Source organism: Nelumbo lutea, chromosome 5 (assembly GCF_056320005.1).
Source record: "Nelumbo lutea isolate HS-2025 chromosome 5, American lotus-T2T, whole genome shotgun sequence".
NCBI classification, from domain to species: Eukaryota; Viridiplantae; Streptophyta; class Magnoliopsida; order Proteales; family Nelumbonaceae; genus Nelumbo; species Nelumbo lutea.
Window position 1 is genome coordinate 58,238,161 of NC_142688.1, and position 12,836 is coordinate 58,250,996.

The following is a 12,836-nucleotide window of genomic DNA, read 5'->3' on the forward strand; positions in this document are numbered from 1 at the left end:
AGTAAATTTGCATTTGATAAAAAAGCATATATTTTATTGGATTTTGTGTTTGCATCTTTACAAGTAAAAGTATGTTTGTTAAAAATGTAAATTTTTCAGTGCAAAACTAACCCAACTTTACAAATGCAGCCTTAGCTTGACAGTCAAATAATTTAAATTTCCTCTTAAAATGCAAATAATTAATAGTATGTTTTACAAAAATGCCCTCGTAGTTGCAAGCAAATTGTTCGAACAGAAACAATTAATATTTCCATTTTTATTTATCTGAATTAAATTTGTTCGAATGGAATTAGTGTATTACCATCTAAACCATCATGTCCAGCTTCCATTTAACGGAATGTGGATTACTAGTAAAATGCATAAAATCAATAGGTAGGTTTTACAAATCCGTGAAAGCATAGGGGTGTTTTAATAAATTACCGCAAAAGACAAATATAAAGCAAACAAATTCTAGCTGCCCAATACTGATGGACCAAGTGCAGATGCCATAGGGCCAAGTGACTTTTGAAAAGAAAGAAAAGCATGAGAGGATGGTCCACGAGTAATGTGGTGTAGATTCACTTTACAATTTTAAAATTTAAAATTGGATTTCATTCACATGGATTGCTTTTGATTTATTATCCCTTTGAGTAAACACCATTTGATTGGCATCTAATTATGAACCTCTACAGCAACTAGTCCTAGATATTAGATATATATATATATATGTATATATATATAAACCCCACCTCAAAAATGAGTTGTTTTTATAGGTCAGCGGTCATGGATGGAAGCAAGCTTGAGTCTTGAATCGCCCAAGGTGAAGGTGATCAGAGAAGGAAGAAGGTTTGCTGGAGGAGGTGGTTGTGTTGTTAAAAACCAAAGTAAGAAAGGTACGCAGGAAAACATAACATCTTCTCATTTTAATTAATTAGCTTTGCTCCCTGTTGCAAATTTTCCTTCTACTTTAGACTTTAGATCATAATCAATTGATCAATGCAACTACTAGGAGTGGTCATGGAAAATTTCTGAAATACTTGTTACGACCTGTGTTACGTCTGGTTCGCTGCAAGAAAAAACACTGAGCAGCTCGAGATCCAAGAAGAAAAACTGACGATTGTCAGAGAATCAGTTCAACAATTAATTGATCAAACAAAGTCGAGGGGAGAGGATATCCTAGTAGTAGTTGATGTTAGATTTGGTCAAATTTTTCTACCAAGTATTTGTATTTTTCAATGTTCAGAGACTTAAACTAGACTGGGCAATAAGGGAGAGGTTCATGGGACAAATTTAATTCGGATTTAACTAGAGGTCGACCGTGATACACATTATATATTAAAAATATTTAATATATTATGGTGGTTAATGTGGACCAACATTGGCTATTCAGAACATAATGTGTATTTTTAGTTTTTTATCAATTTAATTAAATGAAAAGGTAAATTGCTAAAACCTTCTGTAAAATTCTTTATCATTGCTGAACACCCCCAAAAAAATGGTAACTGCAATTACCTCTTATGAATTTTTTGACATAATTGCAAGTAGACCCTCTATTAAAATCTTCTAATAAAAAATATAAAAATGTCCAAAATACCCATATAGTTACTTTTGACCAAAATGTTTATTTTCCATATTTTTTCTTCATATCAATCACTATCCCAACCCCTTCTAATATCTTTCCCGAAATTGATGTATTTTCCAAATTTACCATTCATATCAATTGCTCAAAAGTAAAATTGTAACTTTAAAGTCTTTTTTTTTGTTGTTCATAACATTTATATTGTTTTTTTATGTATAAAACAACCTCAATAAAATTATACGGTATTTTAGATATTTTCATGCCTCTTGTTAAAAAATTTTATAAAGGGGGTCTACTTGCAACTGTGTCAAAAAGTTTAGGAGAGGTGATTGCAATTACCAAACTTCATGGGAGATTTGAAACTTTCAAATTACCATGGTTTGTTTTCCTATTACTAGAGGGATTTTTGTGTATTTTCCCTAGCAAGCAATAGATGGGAATGTTAAATAATTATGGAATTATATATACATATATATATATATATATATATATATATATATGTGTGTGTGTGTGTGTGTCTGTGTGTGTGTATTCTTTTGGGTTTGAATCATCTGTTGGGAGGAATACTAGTCTGGTGTCAGTTGGTGACAAAATTTGATTCAAATCAAATTCTGCTATACTCCATCAAATCTAGATCTGCTGTTGGTTTGCTTTAAACCCTTTTGGACTCTGTAAGATTGTACTTGTTTTGTGTCTTTGTATTTCAAATGAATTTATTTTGTTATATATATTATTTTATTTTATACTATATTTGTAATACTGATTTCCTTTTAGTTATATTCTAAAATTTGTATGAAATTTTATATTTCACAGAATTTCACCCAAATCTAAAATCCTAGTGTGAAGCTAGAAACAAAAAATAGGGGTTATCCTGTAATTTAATTCAGAAATCTAAAGGGAAACCTGTAACTATTATATCCTATAGGGGTTATCCTGTAATCAAAACTACAATGGATTCTAATTTGGAAATAATACTTGGAATTCCCTGCATTTTAGGAATTACACTTTACGTTTTCTGTGGTAACGAATTCTTTTCATTTTGTCGTAAAGAACATTATAAAAGTAGTTAAGTATTAAACTGGGTTTGCTTTGAGAATAAGATTTAGAGTAAACTAAAAAAAAAAAAACTAATAAATTGGATACTTGTCCTTGTTTTCATGCTTTCTGGCGACCCCCTATTCCCTTTAGGATTCTCCAACAATGGGTGGTATATATACCCTTGGCGCTTTGTAGCCTACATAGATTTCAATTTCATTGGACTATTGGAGCCAGAGCGAATTTAGATTCTTTACCTTTCAATTTTGTTTCATTGAGTCTGGATTTTTTACCTACGACGACTCTACTTACACCAATCAATCCACATGAGATCACAGTCACAAATGGGGAATATCTCATGTTCTAACACGTTTATTATGCTTGGGGAGATGTTCCCAATGCACAGAGATAGTGTTTTGTCGGCAAGTGTAGATAGAGTTAGAGTTCTCGTGGGTAGGAGATCAGGTGTTTATTCCATTTTCTTTTTAACCGCCAAATGCTTTAATTTTTCCCTTATAAAATCCATGTATTATTGTGTTTTACTTAGTTTTGAAGTGCAAAAAACACCCCCATAGTTGCAACCAATTTGTTCGAATGGACATTACTCTCAAAACCACACTTTCAACTTCCAATTAACGAATGTCAGTTGGTTGAAAACTAGAGAAGGTATTTTAGTAAAATGAAATCAATAGGTAGGTTTTATTAAATCTGTCAAACAACAAGGGGTGTTTTAGTAAATGCATGTAAAAGATAAATAAACAAAAGCAATCAAATTCTATCTGTCCATACTGATAGACAAAGTAGATGCCAGAATCCCTGTGACTTTGAAAAAGGAAATATGACAGGATGGTGGCATGCATGATGCATAAATAATTAAGGGAAATTGTCTAAAGCTCACCTGAGTTTTCAGCATTTCTTTTAAACTCACTAAAACTTTTTAAAATGTCTAAAACTCACTGTCATTAACTTGACATTAAACTGACTAACAGGTGTTAATATATTACCATTTTAACCTTCATAGAAAAATATACACAAAATAAATTAACGGTTGTTAATATAGTACCATTTTAATATTTAGACATGAAAAAAAGGAAAAAGTTCAAAAAATATTTTCAAATATAAAATACATAAAACCATAGAAATTACAAAAAATATAAAAATATAGAAATTTCAAACAAAATAAAAAAAAATATTTTCAAATTATAGAAACTATTGAAATTGAAAAATAAAATCAGAAAATAAAAAATTGTAGAAAAGACACCAAAACACTAAAAATGCAAAAAAAAAAAACAAGAAAATTAAAAACTAAAAAGACCATTTTTCCTCTAACTCGCCATTCAAGGGTAATTTGGTCATGAAAATTGTTATTTATGCATGAACACCTCGGTTAAGAAACACTAAAAGTGTACTACTGAAGGTGAATTTTTGAAAATAAAAACTTAGTGACACTGAGCTTTAGACATTTTGAAAAGTTTTAGACATTCTTCCCACTGATAAGAGCTGACAACAAGGTGCATTGGGGCCAATATTATTGTTTTGAGCCTTAAAAGTGAGTTATTTTTATTGGTCACTGGTCAGGGCTGGAAGCAAGCTTGAGTCTTCAGTCTTGAGTGTTGAATTACGCAGGGTGAGAGAAGGAAGAAGGTTTGCTGGAGGAGGTGGTTGTGTTGTTAAAAACCAAATTAAGAAAGGTACTTACGCAGGAAAACATCTCCTTCTCATTTTGTTATTTGAAATCTTAATTAATTATCTCTTTTCCCTGTTGCAAATTTTTCTTCTACTTTAGTTGGTGATCAATTGATCATCATCATAGACATATTGATTTAATTATTATTCTCTTTAAACCACTAGGAGTAATGGCAATGGAATGTCTGATTACTATCGTAGTAGAAATTGGAAAATACTTGTTACAACCCGTGTTACGACCGGTTGAGCGCCGTGTTGGGTATCTGGTTCACTGCAAGGAAAATACTGAGCAGCTCAAGAACCAAGTAGAAAAGCTGAAGACTGTGAGAGAATCAGTTCAACAATTAATTGATCAAGCAGAGTCGAGGGGAGAGGATATCCTAGTTGATGTCACGAATTGGATGGGAACTGTGGATTCTGTTATCAATGAAGCAAATGGGTTGGTTGCTAACAGTAATGTGGACTCACGTTGTTAAATTGGGTTGTGTCCTCACTGCTGTTCGCGTTACCAGTTAAGTAAGAAGGCAGCAGAGATGATGAATGGTGTTAATGAGCTTCAACAAATTAGGAGGTGCTTCAAGGTTGTTTCTCATCCACTGTCGCCTCCACCTATAGAAGCTCTGTGTGAAGGAGATTTCAATGTTTTTGAATCCACACGACAAGTAATGGAGAAAGTCATGAATGCATTGAGAGATCAGAGCACCAATTTCATCGGGCTTTATGGAATGGGGGGTGTCGGCAAGACAACCCTGGTAAAGGAAGTTGGGAAGCGAGTGCAGAACGAGGAGAAAATCTTCAACGAGGTTGTGATGGCAGCTGTCTCAAGATCCAGTCCTGAGAAATATCCAAGATGACATTGCTAACATGTTAGACTTGAATTTTGATCCCAATGAGAACGAAACAACAAGAGCATGGAGATTGTCTGGGAGAATGAAGAAAGAGAACACAATTCTTGTAATCTTGGACGATGTTTGGGAGAGACTGGAGTTAGGAGATGTGGGAATTCCGCACAGCGACAACCACAAAGGTTGCGAAATCATCCTCACTACCAGAAGAGAACAAGTCTGTCGAGCAATGGAGGTCCAAGAGCGTATCCTACTTGGCACCTTATGCGAGCAGGATGCGTGGAGCTTGTTCAAGAGTAAAGCTGGTTCTGTTGTGGATGATGACAATTTGCGTCATGTGGCGAGGGAAGTTGCTAAAGAGTGTGGTGGCTTGCCCATCGCACTGGTAACAATTGCGAGGGCACTGAGAAATGAGAAGGAGCTACAAGCCTGGAAAGACACAGTGACAACCCTCCGAAAGAATGAACCCAACAGAATCGAGGGAGTAGATAAGAAGGTGATCTCGTGTATAAGGTTGAGCTATGATTATCTAAACAATAGGGAGGCGCAATGGCTATTCTTGTTTTGCAGCTTGTTTCCTGAAGATTACAACATTGAAATAGAGCATATGGCCAGATATGTTTTTGGGTTGGGATGTTTCGAAAATGTCGACACAATAGAAGATGCAAGATGTAGAGTGCGAATGGTGTCAAGAAACTGAAAACATCTTCTCTGTTGTTAGATGGGTTTGTATCATCATTTTTGAGAACTTCCCCAAGTGAAGAGCATTTCAAAATGCATGACATCGTTCATGATGTGGCCATTTCAATGGCATCTGATGATTCTCATCATGAAGTCTTCCTGGGAAGAGCTGGTAGAGGACTGACGGAATATCCAATAATGGAATCTAGTGAAAGATACACAGCCATCTCACTGATATCCAACAGCATATGGAAGCTCCCTAACAGGTCGGGCCTGTGTCCAAAGCTTCGAGTTTTACTATTGCAGGAAAATCGGGGTTTGACAGAGATCGCAGACACTTTCTTTGAAGGAATGGAATCCCTTAGGGTTTTGGATTTGAGTAGGACACAAGTAGAACGCTTCCCTCCATCGATGAGATGCCTAACGAACCTTCGCACTTTACATTTTGTAACTAATAAACAATACTTGGTAGACATATCTATGATTGGAGAGTTGAAGAAACTTGTGATTCTCAGCCTTCGCAGTTGTTTATTATCATCAGCAGAACTTCCAGAAAATATTGCACATTTGACCAATCTAAGGATGTTAGATTTGAGTGATTCCACTCAAGGGGCAAATCTAGTTAATGTGATATCAGGGTTGTACCAGCTAGAAGAACTATACCTAAAGCTAGGAGGAGATTTGCCAGATGATTTCGTCTTTCAAGGATTCGTGAGGTTTAATATATGGATAAATTACATGACAAGCTCATATTGTACTGGGACTGCTGCTGAATTGTATGAAAATACGCCACATACGTTATGTCTGTGTGACTTATCAGCTGAAAGACTCAAAACCCTATGTTCTCGGTTGTGGAAGAATACGGAATTGCTTTGTCTGGAGAGATGCAATGATTTGAAAAGCATGAAAGAATTATATGAAGGGGGCTTTGGCAAGTTGAAGCATCTGTGTTTGCAGAAGTGCGAGAGTTTGAGAAGTATCTTTTCATTGGCCGAAGCTCAAAGTCTTCCACAACTGGAAGAACTCTTCATCGATGGCTGTAATAACTTAGAGGAAATCGTCGCCGAAGATCAAGTGGTACTGCAGGATGATCAACCACAACTAAAAGGCCTCAGAACACTGACAATAGTACATTGCCCAAGTGTGAGATGTCTTTTCTCTGTTGTCCTGGCCAAAAATCTTCCAAAGCTGGAAAATCTCTACATCTGGAACTGCGATAACATGGAATATATCGTCACAAAGAAGAATGGTGAAGAAACTATGGGCAATATCATATTTCCCCAACTCAGGATTCTACATCTCTCAGTACTGCGGTGCCTCGAAAGCTTTTGCGAGAGTGGTACTTGTGCTGTATGTCCCCTTCTGGAAGAAGTAATTGTGGCATTCTGCCCAAATTTGCAGAGTTTCCAACTGCAAGTTCAAAACCCTTCCAAATTAAAGAAAATAACTGTGCATGATATGCATCAATTCAAGGGTTTAAAAGGTATGTTCTCACCTCAGATATCCCAATGCTTATAAGAACTCATAATAATGAACTTCAATAACCTAGAGGAGATTCTTTTTGATGAAAACCAAGCAGTAGTCCAAGATGATCAACCCCAATTTTTAACCCTCAAAACACTCACAGTAATGAATTGTGACTCTAGGTTACAATTCATCTCTATCAGCTCGAAGTTTGCCAAAACTGGAGTACATTGATTTATCTCATTCCCATGGATTGAGAAACGTCTTCTCTGCATCCCTTACTCGGAATGTTCCTCAATTGAAGAAACTTGATGTGTGAAATTGCAAATCCATGCAAGAAATAGTTGCAAAAGAGGATGGCGAAGAATGCGTTGATAAGATAACATTTTTCCAGCTCACTCATTTAAACCTTGCCGGGTTGCAATGCCTCGTAAGTATCTGTGGGTGTGGTGTTTTGTCTGATTGGCCTTTGTTGGAAGAAGTATCTGTGCTCGATTGTCCAAATTTAAAGCATCTTCCTTTTCGACATCAAAATGCTCCCAAGATCAATAAAATTGAAATTGTCAATCGGCAGCAGACGCTCAAGGAATTACATGAGTCTTTCTCGGAAGAGGTCAAAGAGTTCGGAAAAGTAATTCATATGTAAGTTTCTTAACCTTCTAACAAAAAAAAAAAAAAAGAAACATCCAAATTTCTTCTATTAGAAAGAAGGGGTTATCCAAATCTCCTGGTCTTGTTTGTGGTGCAATTATTCAGATTGTGATGTAAGGTTTCTGATTACATGTTGGTCTCATCCTAGAGATTGATGTCCCAAATTATTGTCTAATCACTTTCCTTTGCGAAAGGAATGTTAATGTGACCCCAAATGTTGAACCTTTCCTATTAAATTTCTTAACTTTTCTTTTTCCTCTTAAAGGGGAATAAAAAAAGAACTACTGACAGACCTAATACAGATTTTTTATTTTCACTATAAAGTTATAAATATTCAAAATGTTAAAAATCCCCACTGACAGACCTAATACAGATTTTTTATTTGGCATCAATTCTGATTTGGCATCCATCTGACTGTACTTTGGGCCTATAAATTTTTTACTCTGGGCTGAACCGCCATTCTCCCTTCATTTTTGCAGGTATGGAAGAGACGAATATGAACAGTGGTTGAAACACAGATAGGGTTCACCCAAATGACAATAAAGATGTGTCCATGAGGATGACCATGTGAGACTAAATGACGAGGTATTTGTGGTTAAGTTGATTTTCTTTCTTCTAATTTCTTGGGGTCCATTTGATTAAGGGGAATAGGGGTATGGAATCATAATGGTTTATTTTGATTTTAACTTTTTAGTTTGGTGGAATCTAAATTACATTCTCATTTTTTTTTGAATGGCATTTTCCCAATTGAGAAAATAGTCATTTCCTCTCCTTTCCTTGTGAATGAGAAACCGCACTCCAACTGATTCTAATTCTAACCGAACAAGTAAGAGTGGAATAGACCATTCCAATTCTTATTCTGGTGGATTTTGATTTCAATTCCAATTCTCACCAATATCTAAAATTTAAATTGATCAATGGACATTTTAATACATATTCACCCATCATGTGTAAATCAACCCTTAGTTCACTTTTGCTAAGACAATGTCCTACCACATGGCTAGAACCGAAAAAACTAATGGCCTTTTCAATATATTGAAATGGCCCCATCAAAATGTCACTTTTACAGAAAAACTTTAGGTGTTGGGGGCCAACTGTTGAGAATATTGTTGGGAATGCCACATTATCATGAAAATGGGGTAAAATACTAATTGCACTCAACAGCTAAAGTTATTCCCACTTTTAGTCTTTTACTACCAGTGGGAACTTCCTACTAACTTCCCTCTACTCCCCTCTATTAACCCATTAAAATTATTCCAGCTGTTACTAAGTCATTTCTGGTGTAACCATTGACTAATGCCTTAATTAATTCATCTTTAGATACTATTTTAAAGAAATATGTATTTTTAAGCATTAATTAAATATTTCTACAAATAAAAGTATAATAATTTTGGGTGGTCTGTAACTAGGGGTGCTCACGGTTTGGGTAACCAAACTGTGGGCCTTTTTTGTGAACCGAATCAGTAGTACTGGTTTCATGAAAACTGGTAACCGGAATCGAATCAAAACCAGTCAGTTAACCGATTGACCGGTTCAGTTAACTGATAGTTTGGTTCATCAATTTTTCAGTTTTTTTGACTTTATAATATTTATTATAAAAATATATATAATAAAAAATTATAAATATATATAAAATATTATATTTTAAATAATAAATAATATATCATATATTATAAATATATATATATATATATTTATATACAATGCATATTTACTAATTTATAATATATAAAATACATATAATATACATAAATATATAGAAAAAACATGTATACCAGTCGGTTCAGTTAACTGCCGGTTTTTTAAATTGGTTAACCAAAACCAAACCAATACCTTTGGTGTTTTAAAAACACCGAACCAACCGGCTCAGTTAACCAATTTTTCGATTCACTTTCATTGGTTTTTTCGATTAGTTTGATTTTTTAGTTTTTTTTGCTCACCGCTATCTGTAACTCTTTTAACATGCATGAATTTGCTTTACTAGGCCTAGAAAAGAGATAAAAATAAATATATCTATTTTAATTATATGCAAATTTCCCATTCGCTCTTTAATTATATGCAAATTAATTCCCTAAGCCTAATAGCAAATTCATGCATCAGAAAAGATTTACAGACCACCCAAAATTATTATATTTTTATTTTTAGAAATATTTAATTAATGCATAAAAATAAGTATTTCTTTAAAATAGTATCTAAAGGAGGAATTAATTAAGGCATTAGTCAATCGTTACACTAGATAGGACTTAATAACAGCTGGAATAATTTTAATGGATTAGTAGAGAGGGGAGTAAAGGAAAGTTAGTAGGAAATCCGGATTGTTTTACTACTAGCATTGCTCTAACAATGGGTAAGAGGATTTGACCTGTTTAATTGTTTTAGGTCATTTTTTATTATTTTTTTCATTGGGAACCATCCAAGCAACTATTATGTTTTATTCTAAACTTCGTCCCTAGCCAAAAATCATTGAATCGGTCAATGACCCATTGACCTGGCTGTTGAACCGTTGACCAATTCAATAGGTTTTTAGTCGCTTTTTTTATTTTTTATTTTTAATTTTGTTGTCAGAACAGGCCATCCGTTCAAACCAAATAGTCGAATCGTCAACCCAAAAACCGATGGTCAGAACAATCCCATCTTCAGGTCGTATGAGTCATATGCTCGAATGACATAACACGTATGGTACTGCTTAATGGACATCAGACACTCAATTTTTTGCTTGTAATTTTTTTTGTTAGAACGGGTCATCCATTTTTGTTTTTGTTTTTTTTTAATTGGGTACCATCCAAGCAACTAGTTTTATTTTACCCCAATCCTAGTCCCTGGGCAAAAACCATTGAATCAGTCATCGGCCCATTGACCCAAGTGATCAAATCGTTAACTAGTTGACCCACTCAATGGTTTTTGGTAGTTTTTTTAATTTTTAAATTTTTGTTGTCTAAACGGGTCATCCGTTCGAACCAGCGGTCGAACCGTCAAACTAAAAACCGATGGCCAGAACGATTCCATTTTCAGGTCGTATGAGTCATACGCTTGAATGACATAACACGTATGATATAGAATAATGGACCTCACACACTCAATTTTTTTTCTTCTAATTTTTGTTGTTATAATGGGTCGTTCGTTCAAACCAGACGGTCGAACCTTTGACCCAAAAACTGGTGGCCAGAATGGTTCTATAATTTTTTGCTTGTATTTTTTTGTTGTTAGAATGGGCCATCTATTTGAACCGAACAGTCAAACCGTCAACCCAAAAACTAGTGGCCAGAATGGTTCTATTTTCGGGTCATATGAGTCACACACTCAAATGACATAACACGTATGATACTATTTAATGGACCTCACAAACTCAACTTTTTGCCTATAATTTTTGTTGTCAGAACGCCGTCTGTTCAAACTGTATGATCAAATCATCAACCCAAAAACCAATGGTCAGAATGGTTCCGTAATTTTTTGCTTGCAATTTTTTTGTCAGAATGGACCATCGATTCAAACTGGATGGTCGAATCGTTGGTTATCAGAATGTTATTAACAAAATTTATCAATAATAGTAAGTAATTATACTATTTAATTAAATAATCATTAATGATAGTTTTAATAATATTATTTAGTTATTTTAATATAATAGTAAATGATGGAGGGTAATTGGACCCCACCTATGAAACGGTGACACATGGGCACTAAATCAGCACGAGCGACAGCTCAGCATTGTAACTGGCATGACCAAGTGATGGGCCTGCAAAGCAACTTGCTACGTTGTAGCTCGCGAAGGGATTTCGCCGCGACGCGAACCCCCGGCTCCCCGAGCTACCTTTGAAGAGATACTTCAAGGCAACTTTAGCTTGTGAGCTAAATGAGCTCCCAAGCAGACAAGTCATTCTGAGGACCAATTCCACTAAGGGTAATCCTGGAGTGTTCCAAGCTCGCTACAAAATAGCTCACGAATGAGCCACACGAGCGCTCTTCAGGAAGCTTCTGACTTACTGACCGTACCGGTCAGACTGCGCCATATCCCTTATTGACGGTGCAATCCCAGTCCTTTTGGCAGTCTGCATCCACATCTCTCAGCAGGCAAAGGTGTGCTTGCCACTTTGGAAACGTGTCACTCACCCGGGCGAGACGTACGCCACAATAGCCACCTGCGCAGCCCTGGCAGGTAATGGCTGTGGCAGGAGCCCAGTGGCGGTTATGCCCGACCTGATGTGAGTGTCCCTATAAATGCCCTCAGGACAGAAGAGTAACTTTTTCTTGAGACCTCTAATCTCTCAAGTGTAGTGAAAGCGCACTATCTGCACTCTTAGCCTTCGCCTCCTTCTTGCTTCTCCTTCATAGTACTAACTTAAGCATCGGAGTATCCCCACCGGGTAAACTCCCCGGGGATTCTTCTTCTTCCTCATCTCAGGTACCTTCCAGGAGCCACGTGAGTGCCAGCTAGGAGTGACCGGATCACGCCACATCATTTGGCCCCGTCTGTGGAAAGCGCTTCAAAAAGCCTTTCTCTAAACTTTCACATCTTCTTACTCTCCAAAATCTCAATGCTCATGGCTTCCTCTAGCAACATCGGACGAAGCACGGAGATGAATAACTCCACGGAATAGCCCCAGCTCCCTACTGTCTGTATCGGACAGTTCGCTATCCCCCTCTCAGTGGACGGGATCCCTAGTTTGAACATTCCTCTTGCAGGGGCACCCATCGTTGCTCCACTCCCTACCGCAGTCGGAATAACCTTCACTGAACCCTCGGTTGTGCCCCCAGCGGCCAGCCCAAACCAGTTGGAAGATTTGGTGCAATGCATGTGGGCCATGCAGGCTCAAATGCAGCAGTTTCAGCAGTTTCAAATCTATCAACAACACGTGTTGCACCAGGTCTCTCAGTACCAGTATCAGCAGCAGTTTCTCCTACTACCGCAACCTCAGCTT

General features: G+C 36.2%; 1 protein-coding gene across 1 annotated transcript; it reads left to right on the plus strand.

Annotated features, from left to right (window-relative positions):
- Positions 1-4,755: 4,755 nt before the first annotated feature.
- LOC148852605 (disease resistance protein At4g27190-like) lies at positions 4,756-7,722 on the plus strand (the record flags this gene model as incomplete). The annotated part of the gene is given in 4 exon segments (XM_088945835.1): positions 4,756-5,110; positions 5,151-5,821; positions 5,824-7,288; positions 7,452-7,722. Coding segments are annotated over 4 exon segments (2,628 nt in total), but the record flags the coding sequence as incomplete, so codon positions are not given.
- Positions 7,723-12,836: the final 5,114 nt, after the last annotated feature.